This window comes from Lampris incognitus, chromosome 3 (assembly GCF_029633865.1).
Source record: "Lampris incognitus isolate fLamInc1 chromosome 3, fLamInc1.hap2, whole genome shotgun sequence".
Taxonomy (NCBI): Eukaryota; Metazoa; Chordata; class Actinopteri; order Lampriformes; family Lampridae; genus Lampris; species Lampris incognitus.
This window is the reverse complement of record NC_079213.1, coordinates 106939077-106954791: the sequence shown is the minus strand read 5'-3', so window position 1 is coordinate 106954791 and position 15715 is coordinate 106939077. Positions and strand designations below refer to the sequence as shown.

The 15715-nt window shown below is 41.2% G+C and overlaps 1 protein-coding gene across 1 annotated transcript in view; it reads left to right on the top strand.

The window, feature by feature from the left end:
- Positions 1-15715, top strand: part of ect2 (epithelial cell transforming 2) — a 77371-nt gene that overhangs the window by 14271 nt on the left and 47385 nt on the right. Inside the window, exons 5-11 of the mRNA XM_056277541.1 lie at positions 1118-1207; positions 5794-5901; positions 7225-7298; positions 7484-7614; positions 8270-8385; positions 11447-11509; positions 12459-12681. Of these exons, the coding sequence (XP_056133516.1) occupies positions 1118-1207; positions 5794-5901; positions 7225-7298; positions 7484-7614; positions 8270-8385; positions 11447-11509; positions 12459-12681 (805 nt within the window). The remainder of the gene's footprint in view (positions 1-1117; positions 1208-5793; positions 5902-7224; positions 7299-7483; positions 7615-8269; positions 8386-11446; positions 11510-12458; positions 12682-15715) is intronic.

Genomic DNA, 15715 nt, shown 5'->3' with positions numbered 1-15715 from the left:
AAAGTTAATTTGGCACGATTTGTTGGTACTGTGCTTAGCAATAAAGCTGTATTAAGTACAATTCTCTCTTTTAACAGCAATGACAGTTTTCCTGGGAGGAGGCACCACTGCAAAATGAATATAAGGGGAGGTTGACATTTAGGTGTTTTCCTGCCTTTAAATCTAGCTCCAAATTTTGCAACCCCCCTCCCCCACCATTTCTTTTTCATTTCTCTCTCCCCCCCAAGTGTGCACTTACTGATACATCTTGCCCCAAGACCAAACCTTTAGTCAATTTCTATTGTTTTAACAGTTTTCCTGAAATTTGAGGATTTAACAGTCCGTGACATCTTTACTGCATTGTATCCAAATGAGAAAAATCTCTTCCGATAAGGTCTCATTCTGCCACTCCTGCTCAAAATATATTGCCATGTCCACTGGCCATGTTGGAGCACATTCCAGGGACTGGGCAGGGATGCTTTTTTAGGCTCCTGGTCCTTTTTTTTTTTTTTTTTTAAGCTTCCAGAGGTGGAGGGCAAAAACTCCATGATGGCTCTGTAAACCCTTGATGATGAATAGGCCTGCTTCTCTGTCTTCTGTGGATCTGTCTGACTGAGGTCTGAGATAGGACGCTAATGTCTTAAGTGAGCAATAGGCCCTGTCTGTGGGTGCTATCAACAAGACATAGAGCTCTCTGGATATTTGTCCGCTGAATACAACGCACTAACACACACTAACACACACACACATACACATACACGCACACACTCTTGTAGACTGCAGTGTACGAAGATGTATGGTGCTTGATAACGAGGAAACGATTTTAAGCCTTTCCTGAGTTTTTCATCTATCTGCCATTTATCTAGCCTAAGCATTGTTTTACAACCTCCAGCTTATGCAGTAAAACGGTTTTGGTGTCTTTCTGTTTATCCCTATTCATTTGGTGGAGGCTCCCTGAAATTGCAGTGGTGTTTTTCTTAGAGTTAGTTCGTTCAGATAAGATGAACAACACATTTCAAAACTGGCTTTAAACAGAGCTGTAGTTTACATATCAGCTCTTTTTTTTCCGATACGTTGATTTTTAAGAAATTTTTTTTTATGATGACATCCCTGTTGTCTTGACTCTCTCCCTTCCTAGGCCTTGCCGTTCTCCTGCCGTCCCCTCTACTCAACCACCATGCTAAACCTGTCTCTCTGTTTCACTGGCTTCAGGAACAAAGTGGAGGTGGTGAGTTCACCGCACGTCAAACTCAAACCATCCACTGCACGACAGGAAATCGTCAAAAAATGTTTAAAAATTACCCGCATAGTACACATTTGTCAGTACCACCACGAGGTCTATTTTTGACTTTTCTGATAAAGATAACACAATCTGTGAATTTAACACATCCAGAAGCCCTTGATTTCATTTAGGTTCGTGATCTCCTAAGAGGATTCTACGATCTTGTTCGCAATGTTCACTTTACTGTTTTAACTCTTAATGGTTGTCCTGAAATGTAGGTCAGTGGAGGTTAATGAAGCGCCGGCATAGACCAAATTGCACTTAGCCGTTTTCTATTCCAGAATTTTTGCTCCGAGGCTAACGCACTCAGTATTGGAGTTTACATTGTGGAAATATCAATTAGACGACGGTTGAGAGACTCATGTGTTATAAATGTCTTGATGCATGCTCAATAATCCAGGTAAGAAAATCAAAGAAGGTTGAATCAGTTCATCCGGATACAACGTAATTGATAGATACGTTTTATCACTCAACTAAGTGACATCTTCAGTCCAAACTGACTGCAGGTATCCCCACCCCTTATACACAATACAGTTGCATAATGACAGTAACCAACGACCAGTTTCATATGCGTGTGACCATTAACTAGAGCAGCGGTGGCTAACCATGTGCCATGGAGACCCATGTGTATGTAGGTTTTCATTCCAACCCGACTCCACACCAGGTGATTTCACTGATACATTCTTCCTCTTTTGTTGAAGGGTTGCTAATCAGTGAAATCACCTGGTGTGTGGAGTCTGGCTGGAATTAAAACCTGCAAACACATGGCTGTCCACGGCACATGGTTAGCCACCCCTGAACTAGAGCTTCAAAGGCCATGTGTACTGTTCACAGAGGACTAGGGAATGTTTTAATCACAGCATTGTAAGATGGCGACATACACTACCGTTCAAAAGTTTGGGATCACCCAAACAATTTTGTGTTTTCCATGAAAAGTCACACTTATTCACCACCATATGTTGTGAAATGAATAGAAAATAGAGTCAAGACATTGACAAGGTTAGAAATAATGATTTGTATTTGAAATAAGATTTTTTTTACATCAAACTTTGCTTTCGTCAAAGAATCCTCCATTTGCAGCAATTACAGCATTGCAGACCTTTGGCATTCTAGCTGTTAATTTGTTGAGGTAATCTGGAGAAATTGCACCCCACGCTTCCAGAAGCAGCTCCCACAAGTTGGATTGGTTGGATGGGCACTTCTTTGAGCAGATTGAGTTTCTGGAGCATCACATTTGTGGGGTCAATTAAACGCTCAAAATGGCCAGAAAAAGAGAACTTTCATCTGAAACTCGACAGTCTATTCTTGTTCTTAGAAATGAAGGCTATTCCATGCGAGAAATTGCTAAGAAATTGAAGATTTCCTACACCGGTGTGTACTACTCCCTTCAGAGGACAGCACAAACAGGCTCTAACCAGAGTAGAAAAAGAAGTGGGAGGCCGCGTTGCACAACTGAGCAAGAGGATAAGTACATTAGAGTCTCTAGTTTGAGAAACAGACGCCTCACAGGTCCCCAACTGGCATCTTCATTAAATAGTACCTGTTAGAGCCTGTTTGTGCTGTCCTCTGAAGGGAGTAGTACACACCGGTGTAGGAAATCTTCAATTTCTTAGCAATTTCTCGCATGGAATAGCCTTCATTTCTAAGAACAAGAATAGACTGTCGAGTTTCAGATGAAAGTTCTCTTTTTCTGGCCATTTTGAGCGTTTAATTGACCCCACAAATGTGATGCTCCAGAAACTCAATCTGCTCAAAGAAGTGCCCATCCAACCAATCCAACTTGTGGGAGCTGCTTCTGGAAGCGTGGGGTGCAATTTCTCCAGATTACCTCAACAAATTAACAGCTAGAATGCCAAAGGTCTGCAATGCTGTAATTGCTGCAAATGGAGGATTCTTTGACGAAAGCAAAGTTTGATGTAAAAAAAATCTTATTTCAAATACAAATCATTATTTCTAACCTTGTCAATGTCTTGACTCTATTTTCTATTCATTTCACAACATATGGTGGTGAATAAGTGTGACTTTTCATGGAAAACACGAAATTGTTTGGGTGATCCCAAACTTTTGAACGGTAGTGTATGTATAATGACCAAAATCAACAATCAGTTTCATGGGTTTATGGCAAGCCAACACATACTGATCAGTTCTTAAGGTTTGACTCTCCATCCACTGGAGCACAAACTAGAAGTCATCAGGACGCTCTTACATTGCTATTGTAACTCTAAGATTGTAAGCTTAGCTTTTCATTGGGAGTGACGAAGAAGGACAGAATTAGGAACGAGTGTATTAGAGGGACAGTGCAGGTTGGATGGTTTGGAGACAAAGCAAGAGAGGCAAGATTGAGATGGTTTGGACATGTGTGGAGGAGAGATGCTGGTTATATTGGGAGAAGGATGCTGAATATGGAGCTGCCAGGAAAGAGGAAGGCCAAAGAGGAGGTTTATGGATGTGGTGAGGGAGGACATGCTGGTGGCTGGCGTGATGGAGGAAGATGCAGAGGACAGGAAAAGATGGAAACGAATGATTGCTGTGGCGACCCCCTAACGGGAGCAGCCAAAAGCAGTAGCAGTAGCCACTGTAACTCTAGTTAACGGTCATGGCAATTTGCGTATGAAACAAGTCATTGTTTTCGGTCGTTATGCCGCTGCCGCTGTATTGTTTATAAGGGTTGGGGATACCTGCAATCATTCAAGACTGAAGAGGTCACTTAGATGAGTGATCAGAGAAAGTTGAATCAGTTCATATGGACGCGTTTATTGACAGAAATGTCTTGATGCATGCTCAATAATCCAGGTAAGAAATCAAAGGTTGAATCGGTTCATCTGGATATAATGTTTATTGACAGATACGTTTCATCACTCAACTAAGTGATATCTTCAGTCTAAACTGACTGCAGGTATCCCCACCCTATAAACAATACAGTACAATACAGTTGCATAACGACGGAAACTAACGACCAGTTTCATATGCAAATATGGGTGTGACCTTTAACTAGAGTTTTAAAGGCCATGTGTGCTATTACAGAGGATTGGGGAATAGCTGCAATCACAGCATTGTAAGATGACGACATTGTAAGATGTGCACGTCCTTGATAGGGGATGAGGATGTGCACATCCTTGATAGGGAGGAACGATGGTTTGAACGGGGAGTCAAAGAGGCCATCTATGTTAAGAGGGAACTACCGTCCCTGATCGGGGGGAGGGGACAAAGAGTACATCTGTCGCCATTTTACAGTGCTGTGATTGCAACTATTCCCCAATCCTTTGTGAATAGTACACATGGCCATCAAAACTAGTTAATGGGTACACCCATATTTGCACATGAAACTGGTCATTGGTTTCGTTCATTATACATCTGTCGCCATCTTACAATACTGTGATTACAACAATCCCTAATCCTCTATGAATAATACACATGGCCTTTAAAACTTTAGTTAAAGGTCACACCCATATTTGTATATGGAACTGGTCGTTGGTTTCGGTGGTTAGGCGCTGTATTGTACTGTATTGTTTATAAGGGGTGGGGATACCTGCAGTCAGTTTAGACTGAAGATGTCACTTAGTTGAGTGATGAAACGTATCTATCAATAAACGTTGTATCCAGATGAACTGATTCAACCTCCATGATTGACAGAAATGTGTCATCGGTCATCTAATTGACCTCTTTAGTCTACACTGACTGCAGGTATCCCCACCCTTGTAAACAATACAGTTGCATAACGACTGAAACAAACGTTCAGTTTCATATACAAATAGGCTTGAGCATTAACTAGAGTTTCAATGGTCATGTTTACTATTCACAGTGGATTTGGGAATGTTTGCAATCACAGCATTGTAAGATGCCGACAGATGTACTCTTAAGACCCCCCCCCCCTCGGTTCAGTGATGGTCGTTCCCTCTTCACTCCTGTAGATGAGTGATGAAACGTTTCTCTCTTTAAATGTTGTGTCCAGATGAACTGATTCAACTTTGATTTCCTTACCTGGATTACTGAGCATGCATAAAGAAACTTTGTAACTTTGTTTTAAAAGGTGCTATATAAATAAACTCTCACTCACTTGTTCTATTTTATTTTATTTTATTTATTTATTTTTTTGACCTTTACACATATCTGCAAATTTGAAAATGTAAGGCTCTGTAACACTCATATATTCTTGGAGACAGGTGCACTTGAAGGGTAACATATGAGTCAGGTGTCTGTGAATGTTCTCATTCATCCAGGTCATGGTTATCCAGAGGAATTGAATCGAGTGCAACTGGACTTGGTATTTATCCGTGAAGAAGTTTCGCCTCTCATCCAAGAGGCTTTTCAGTTCGTACAGTTCGTACAGACTAGCTTCGTCTAGTCAGAAAGGCACGAACCGAGGAAGCCTCTTGGATGAGAGGCGAAACGTCTTCACGGATATATACCAAGTCCAGTTGCACTCGATTCAATTCCTTTGGATATGAGTCAGGTATAATCAAATCCAAAATAAGTTTCCTCTAGTGTTCAATTTGTCTGTTGTTTTGTCTCTTTTTCTTGTGTCCCCACAGAAGAAACTCGTGAGTTTGGTTCACCACATGGGCGGGACTATCCGAAAAGATTTCAGCACTAAGGTCACTCACGTTGTTGCCTGCTCTACTCACGGAGAGAAATATAAGGTCAGCACATAATACTAATAATAATAACTTCATTTATGTAGCACTTTTCTAAAACAATTTTACAAACTGCTTTATAAATAAATAACACCAGACAAGGCAAAAATAAGAATAAGACCAAATAAGAGTAAAAATAAAAACAGCAAAAATAAATAAATTTAATGGATGGATGTTTGGCAGTAGTAGGCCACTGCAGTAACTCACTGCCCCTGATGCCTTTAGGTTTGAGCAGCTTGTTGAAAGCAGAATAACAACAGTTACAGAAATTTGCACTAAAACCAGGAATGAAAAATACCCCAAACTACAACTGCTGTTGTGAAAGAATGATGGGGGAAATGCAGCACATTGGGTATGGTGCCTTGGTGTTGCTTTGTGTGATGTAGCAAACTGATGATTTTAGTGGGACTCCATACGAGTATTGTATGCAATTCTTTTGAAGGGTAAGCTTCTCAACGTGAATAATCAGCGTGTGTTGAAATATTTTGGTATTTTGTCAAAGCTCTGATCGAATTACAACATCTCTTGGCCTGAAATCAGAAAAGTGATCATTTAATTCCCCCGGCGGTTTTAATTTTTCAGTTTTTTTAAAGATAGCTTTCCTTCAGGGATAAATCAAAATAGATGTAGACAGATAACTAAAGGGATGAATACACCCAAACCCATCATTCTCTGGGATTCTCTCCATCCACCACTTAACAACTAGCTGAAGCTCTTTTTCCTCATAACATTCCTCACAATGATTTCCTATTTGTTTTTTTTGTTTCTTTCCCTCCATGCTCTGTTGTTCCCTTACATTTCTCATCTCACCACCTTTTCTTTTCCTCCTCCAATGCTTTAGAAGAAAGTGTTTTGCTCCAGCAGAGGAAAGTAAAAAAAGAGGTTGGCTCCGTGACAGGCAGTTGTAGCTATTTTCCATTTAAAGGTGTTATGCTTGTTTTAAAAACGACAAAAGCACAAAACAGGAAGAGCATCTGTTTCAACTGACAAGCTTTAGTTATCTTTTTTTTTGCTTTGTGGAAAGTGTTTTGTACCTGTTTTGCTGTTGTGATTTGATGTCACATAGCAGGTAGGAGTAATGGAAACCGACTGGGGAGATTGTTATACTGAGACAGCTGACAGCAAAGCGATTTGAAAGTCTTTAGTTGTGAAATTGTACGTGGTTAAACTGGTGTGACATACATTCTTCTATGTTAGTAAATGTCTGTTCCTGTCGCAACCTTGTCTCCTCCTATTACCATCTGCTCGATTTGGCTCCTCTCTTGTCGTCCTTTTCCTTCTCATTTATTTCTATAGCTCTCATTTTTCGTTTTTGTCTTTATCTCCTAGCTGGCAGTGTGCATGGGGACGCCCATCCTCACCCCATTATGGATCCATAAGGCCTGGGAGAGGAGAGATGATGTGTAAGTCCAAAGTCCAAACCGATCACCCTTCCAAACACTCATATGTGCACTTGTTTGTCCCAGTGGACACAGAGGTTGTATTCAAAGACATCGCTGCTAGATGGGAAGTCACATTGCTCCTATATAGTTTTAATTGCGTTCTCCGTTCTGCTCATCTTCCCCAATTATTTTCTGCTTTTCTTCAGATCGTTCCATGCGGGAGACGAGGAGTTCCGCACAGAGTTCAAAGTTTCTCCATTCCAGGACTGCGTCCTCAGTTTCCTGGGGTTCTCAGAGGAGGAGAAGGCCAACATGGAGGAGAGGACATTCAAACATGGTCAGCACTGCTGTCTTTATATGTTATTTCAGTTGGCTGGTGTGATTTGTCTTTTTGGTTTTATCGCCATTCTGTTTTGTACCGGTTCCACCACCAGTGGCTATGTGTGGACACATTTTTATTAAGAGATGCTTTACCTCTGAAATAATGCTAAACACTTGTGCTTTTAGTTTGTGTTCGTGTGTGTGTGCGCGCACTAAGGATATCAATGTATTTAAAGTTTCCTGTCTTTAGCAGTTGTGAAAGTGTCTTTGCTGTGGAAAGCAAGTACGAAATTAACAAAAATGATCATTAATACTCATATCCTATAAAGATCAGCTGTTGTTGCTATGCAGACAGAGTAAACTATCACGTGTTAGATACATAGCAAATATAAAAAAACTCCCACAAAATACATGCTATGTTTTTGGCTGTTATTACCAGTAATGACAAACCAGTTTGTCAAAATTTCAAATACAGCTTCAAACGCATGCTTTTTTTCATTTAATTACTGTTGGTTGTTCATAAGGCTTGTTGACATTTTACTGTCTTTTTTATCTATTGTGATTCTTGCTATTTTTTGGGTTCACATGTTTTTTTTTATATCTATGTTCATATGATTTTAATGCTTTCCTTCCGCATGTGTTTGTCGTTTTCCCCTGTGTGTTTGTCTTAGGTGGAAAATACTTGCAGGTTGGCGATGAGGGGTGTACTCATATGGTAGTAGAGGAGAACTCGGTGAAGGAACTCCCATTTCCTCCCCCTGAGAAACTCTTTGTGGTCAAACAAGAGGTAGGCTAAGAACACAACACAGCTTGTCATGCAGGGACTGACCTTTAAACTGCGCCCGAGATGCTTAAAAGCTACTGATTTATTTTTTAAAAAAAAGAGCTCATCAACAATATCTGAAAAGTGTCAAATGTATTCAAAGTGCCTACATTAAGGATGCAAAAGATTTTTCTTGATTTTGCATATACACTCACTAAGCACTTTATTTGGAACACTAATAGTGGGTAGGGCTTCCCTTTGTTTTAAAAACAAGCCTCAATTTTTTTGTGGCCTGGTGGCCTGTCTAGGATGTCTCCCCGCCTGCCGCCCAATGACTGCTGGGATAGGCTCCATTATCCCCATGACCCTGAGAGCAGGGTAAGCGGTTTGGATAATGGATGGATGGATTCCACAAGATGTTGGAAACATTCGTTGAGTTTCTGGTCCATGCTGACATGATTGCATGGCACAATTTCTGCAGATTTGTCAGCTGCAAATTCATGCTGTGAATCTCCCGTTCTACCACCAAAGATGTTCCGTTGGATTCAGATCCAGTGACTGCGAAGGCCGCTAGACTTTTGCTTTGTGACATGGTGCATTATCATGCTGGAAGTAGCCATTAGAAGATGGGTAAATTGTGGCCATGAAGGGATGGACATGGTCAGCAACAATACTCAAATAGGCTGTGGCATTCAAGCGATGATTGATTGATATTAACAGGCCCAAAGTGTGCCAAGAAAACATTCCCCACACCATTACACCACCAGCCTGGACTTTTGACACAATGCGGGTTGGGTCCATGGTTTCATGCTATTGGCACCAAATTCTGATCCTACCATCTGTGTGCCTCAGCAGAAATGGAGATTCATCAGTCCAGGCTACGTTTTTACACTCAACTGTCCAGTTTTGGTGAAACTGCCCATTGCAGTCTCAGCCTTCTGTTCTTAGCTGACAGAAGTGGAATCCGATGTGGTCTTCTGCTGTTGTCGCCTGTGTGCCTCAAGGTTTGACGTGTTGTGCATTCTGAGATGCTTTTCTTCTCACCACAATCGTACAGCGTGGTCATCCAAGTTACCGTAGCCTTTCTGTCAGCTCAAACCAGTGTGGCCATTCTCCGTTGACCTCTCTCATCAACAAGACGTTTGTATCCGCTGAACTGCCTCTCACTGGATTTTTTTTTCCACACCATTCTGAGTGAACTCTAGAGACTTGTGTGTGTGTGAAAATTCCAGGAGGTCAGCAGTTACAGAAATATTCAAACCAGTCCGTCTGGCGCCAACAATCATGCCACGGTCATAATCACTGAGCTCACATTTTTTTCACCATTCTGATGGTTGATGTGAACATTAACAGAGGCTCCCGACCCGTATCGGCAGGATTTTATGCATTGCACTGCTGCCACACAATTGGCTGATTAGATAATTGCATGTATAGGTAGTTGTACCGGTGTTCTATTAAAGTACTGTGTGTGTGTGTGTGTGTGTGTGTGTGTGTGTGTGTGTGTGTGTGTGTGTGTATATCAACACAGATACAGGAAAAAAAGTTTTAGTACATTGCAGTAGAGGTCTGTTTTGTGCATTGCTTACTCATCAGCTGCTAATATATATATATATATATACACACTCTCTCACACACACACACACACATACACACACACACACACACACACACAGATAATTTCCTTGCTCAAAGAAAATCTGGGCACACAGCTCCCATGCAGTGGATTTTGATTTTGTGGTTTTCCTGCCTATTTTCAGTCTCTTTTGTGCTCCCCAATCACAACCCCAGTGTGTTAAAATGGGAAGTATGAGATTGCATTTTCTGTGTAAATAAAGAATTGATCGGAGAGGAGTGGATATTCACAGTAGCATTTAAAATTTTATGGAGGAAAGTAATTGATGAGGCAAACATGTTTGCTCCATCTCTTGAGCCTCTTGACACCTCAGAATACATTTATAGACCAACGTTGTACAGATGTAGGAGTACATTTTACCTCATCGTTGCTCGCTTCTGATGGCAAACAAGCCATGACAGCCCCCCATGTAACTGGTTGATAACCATCTTGACATCTCTGAAAGACTGGTATACTCTGAGGTCTTTTCACAAGCAGACAGAGATGGCGAGCCAGGAAAGCATGATGAAGCTTTGTTTTCCCCTAAACAGAATGTCGAATGATCTTTGATCAGAATTACTTGAAGGGCAAATCTCAAGTCAGTACAGCCCATACCCATCCTCTCTTTGTCTCTCCTGTAAGAATAAGATGATCAATAATAGATTTTCCCTTCCATTGAATGCGTAATTTAAACCGAGGTAGAGCTAAGGGTTATCTGTGCATGTAAACCCACTTTATAGTCCTGTTCTCACTCTGCTGGCTTTTCTGTTCTTTTCATTTCCTTAATTATTTTGATTAAAGCCCTTTTTTTTTTGGATTGACGGATGCTTCCTGTGTCATCATATTTAAATGCCATGTGCTCTTAATCCAACCAGCACAAGCTCAATTCATCTTTTTCTTTCATAAAAAACAGATTGGAAGAAACTCAACAGAGTATTTTCTGGAATGTTGATGGCTTTGGGCAACTTGTAATGGCTTCTACAACGCAAACAAAACACTCCCCCCTTTCCGCTAATTTAGGTCTATCCATAATAGAGCTGGGCAATATATAGATATAATATCTTTATTGTCATAAGAGACTAGTCACTGTCTGGGATTTTGGTTATTGCAATATCATGATATATCAAATGTCATCCCCCTGGTCTTGAAAGCTGCATTACAAGTAAAGCAATACATTTTTTTTGAATTTATTCGACTGTTTTAGCTGAGTGAAAGCAACAGTGTATACGTGTACCTGCTTGGTCATCGTATCCACATTACTTCTTTTTTTTTTTTGGGCCCACCACCACCCTTCAGAGGACAATTTTTTTTTCTTTAATATTTGTTATTACATGCTTGAATTGCTGCCTCCTGGAAAGGAGGATATCCACATTGCTAATAACATTTCTTGTATGTAAATATCTTTTGTTAATGTGTCTCAGCCCTAATCCTAACCCAGCCAAATGATCATGCCATATCTTTTTTATACTCTAGTGGTTTTGGGGAAGCATTCAAATGGATGCACGAGCAGGGGAGTCCATGTATTTGTATGAAAAGGTGAGTTAGACTCTGTTCATTGAAACCTGGCTTACATGCACATGTGTATAATGTGGTGTTGACATGCATACATGCATTTAAGTGTAAGCATTTGTGCAGATATGCTCAACCACCATTCTACCTCATCATACACACACACCCACCACAGACAAGTTGTTGGTATGCTCAGGGTCAACGCCTGAGCATACTGAGGAAGGCGATCAAACGCCTTCCTCAACAAATCTAGTGGTCAGCTGAATGTTCATTGTCATGTTAAAAACAGGCTTTGTGGCATATGATTGAGTTTTGTCCTCACCCTTGTTTCTAACCAGTTAACTTTTCTTTTCTTTTTTTGACTGCAAAATCTTTTTCAATGGGTCACTTAAAGTAAGGCACGACCCAAAGCTTTTTTGTCTAAGAGGAACTGTCTTCACTCCTGATTTTTAATGTGACCTTGAAAGGTGACAGACTGCTAAAGAAAATTTCAGTCTTTATTTTTGTAGTTTTGTGTCTCCAAATAACCACAGAAGGTTGATTTCTGCCTCAGTCTTGATCATACTTAGTACCATTCTCCAGTTAGGATGATAAAATGGTACGATTTGGCAGTTGCATTTACATCATGTAGCTCAAGACAGCAGAATTCTAAAGGGATGAAAACCGCTAGAGTTGTCAACAGTCTGGCATCCTCTTCACACAGACTTGGTTACACAGTTATGTCTATTTATACCAGAATTATAAATCTGATTGTTTCATGCTTTACCAACAAACTTTTTCAGCTGTGCTTATAAGAGTTTTTGTTGAAGTTTGGTTGAGTTTAAGTGTCTACAGATTTTTTTTTTATATCCTAGTTGCTGTCAAGGTCTATATTTTTTTTTTCTATTTCAGTCGCAACTTAATTTAACATCTTCTGTCTGTTGTGTCTGCATCTCTTTTTGTCCCTTTGGCTGTCATTTCTGTCACCCACGCTTAGAATGACAGCCCGGCAATGAAGAAGGCTGTGTCCCTGCTCTCCCTCACCACGCCTAACAGTAACCGTAAGCGTCGTCTGAGGGAAACATTGGCACAGCTCACCAAAGAGACGGAGATCTCTCCTTTCCCTCCACCCCGCAAAAGGCCCTCTGCAGAGCACTCTATGTCCATGGGCTCGCTGCTGGACATCTCCAACACTCCTGACTCATGCAAGGCCCTGGCAGGTGAGAGGGAGTGGAGGTTAGAACATTTGGCTAGAGGAAAAGACCAGGGTGAAAGTTAACTTTAGGGGTTTAATTGAGGCTATCCTGTCTGAAATCCCCAAAACAGCGGCCAAGGCTGTTAGAAATTTTTTTTTGAATGGGGATGCATTAAGAAACAGGGTAAGGAGATTGACAAATCGGTTGTGCTGCACCTATGGGGCCCACTGCTTGAGGTTTCCAGCACAGTGGAAGACATGCAAGGCCATGTTTTAGGTAGGTTGGTGGTCTGGTGAGAATGAGAAAGCCCAAGATCATGAGAGTGATAAAAATGATGCATTAATAATCACGTCTTGTCACAGAAAGGATAAATGGTGGAAGAGAGACCGACAGAGTCCTCAGTGTAAGTAACTCGCTGAATCTCTATGTAATGATTTGACAGATAAGTGGACCCCTCCTGCGCGCGTGCACGCTATACCGGTCATGGGCACAGTGCAGTACAGAAGAAGGGCAGAGCGCAGCGGGGCACATTTTTGTACTTGCTACACCACTACTTGCTACACATTTTTGAAATCTTGATTGTAATCAGACTGTAAAATGGAAAGAATGCACTTTTTTTTTATATTAACAAACCTAAAAAACAAAACTTGAGGTGAAACTGCTCAGTTGGCTGTATGGCAGAAGTACCTGAATGGCCTATGTGGATCCCTATCTAATATATTTTAGTAATATATTTTATAGGTGCTAGTTTGAACTTTCATAAGTCAGTACTCATAGCCTATATAGCTAACTTTTTTTAAAAATTTAATTTATTTACTTTTGCATATTGCACACTATTTTGACATATATACCCAGTTTCCCCTCAGGGATGAAAAAAGTATTCTGATCCTGATATCTTTTAGAATAAGAATGTATGTAAGAATCGGCACATAAAAGCTATAAAACCTCACGGTAGTTTCTTTTTTATCTATCACCCTACTTTCTCCGCCACAAAAATACAACTACAAGAAAGCCTCTTGTGTGTTCCAGAAGTCAGTGTAGCAAACAGGCCAAAGAAAAGAGGCGGCGATGCTGTCGCCAGGAATAGGAAGATGAGAAGAACGAGTGCCAGGGAGAGGAGGCGGACAAACAGGGAGAAGGAAAGACAGTGGTTCTACCAGTGTACTAGGAGTCCTACTAAAGAGCCAGGGGAAGATGTGCCAGGGCAGCCAGCAGGACAGGGTATGCCCAGAAAGTAGGAAACAACCAAAATGCTTTAAAAAAAAAGAAGGTAAATGACCTGCATTTTTTTTTAATAAATTAATTTCTAGTTTTTCCCCTTATCCCACTCGATTAACCCAATGGCATATGGCCAGAACTCTTGTCGAATAACTCCCCTGGCTCACGTTTCCACAGGAAGGAGATAATCGTAACACCAGCTTCCTTCAAACTCGTGTCGGCTGCTCTCGCCATTTTACACGCTGAAGCCTCGCATGGATTGCATTACCCTCAGGCCGCGAGGGAGACGTAGGGAGAATACTTTCGGTTGCTTGGCTGCAGGCTCCCGGGTGGGCCAGAGGGGTCGCTGGAGAACGACAAGTCCCCGAACACTACACCGATCTACACCCACTATCCCTCGGGTAAGGGTGGCCTAATGAATGCCTTACCCCATGCATGCTCTGGCCGTGACCGGTTACAGCGAGTCTGGGATACGAACCTCCCAGCCACATTACGAGCAGGTTGCAAGAACGGCGGGTTATTCCGCTCGGCCATCAGAGCGGCTGCCATGACCTGCATTTTTATAGCGCTTTTCTAGTCTGCCAACCACTCAAAGCGCTTTGTAATGTGTGCATCACATTCACCCATTCACACACACATTCTTAAATTGATGGCGGAGGCTACCATGCGAAGCGCCAACCTGCGCATCAGGAGCAGTTAAGGGTTCGGTGTCTTGCTCAAGGGCACTTCGACATGCTCTCTGGAAGAGCCGGGGATCGAACCAGCGACCTTCCGATGACGACCCGCTGTACCTCCTGATCCATGCCACCCCACCAAAGTTGCCATCAGTCATTAGTTCAGTCCAAGGCTGAAATGCAGTATTGAGAATGATATACCTGTCTGATGGAGAATAATGCTTTATATCCCACCACCATTATCCATTGACCCAGAACCAATTATTTAAAATTGATTTATTCAGTATCTAACACTTTACATGATTGATAGCTGGTCCAGGAGGATATTTTAAGTTTAGTGTTCTGATTTAGATTTGACCGTTACAATGTTGATGAATCATTTTTATTGAGGTCAACCAGAGTATGACAGACGACCCCTCTATCTCTATACAGTTTTCTTTTCATATTAGATTCTCAAACACTATAAAAATGATCTTTATACATGGTCTCATTTTTTATCTAAGCAAATGAAATTCTGTTGTCTGCTGCAGAAGAACCCGTCAATGTTGTCATCCCAATTCACATGTTGATTCTCCAACAATGGCAATATTAAAGCTGCATTAAGTGATTTCTGATCAGTAGAGGGCAGACAGTAGGCCTGCGGGGATTCCAAAACAGACTCGACAGACAGCTAAGCCATTCCCCGACCCTTCCTCACCGTGTCCTGTCGTTTCCGAGAATTTATACCCACCTGTGATGGCCGGTGCGCTAACTATCTATTTTCCTGCTGGATAATGGTCTCTGATGGATGAGGAAGCAAGCACTACTAAGGCCAGGTTTACGCAATAAGCAGAGCGGCTACAGAGCATAGTCAGCTCCTTTTCAGCAACCAAGTTAATAGATTAGTGGTTTACACTGGCTGTGAAATACATGCATAATCCACAGGGAGTAAATTATCATTTTGGCATCTAGTCTATTTTCCCAGAGGACCCCGCATGGCTTTAACCAAAATATATGGGAGAAATGCATTTCATAAGCAAATATGCATCATATCTTCGAACTCAGGCTTCATACTGTACCATCTAGAAGCCTATAATTGTGTCTTCTTGTGGTTGTTGGCTGTTTGATATATATATATATATATATATATATATATATATATATATATATATATATATATAAAATCC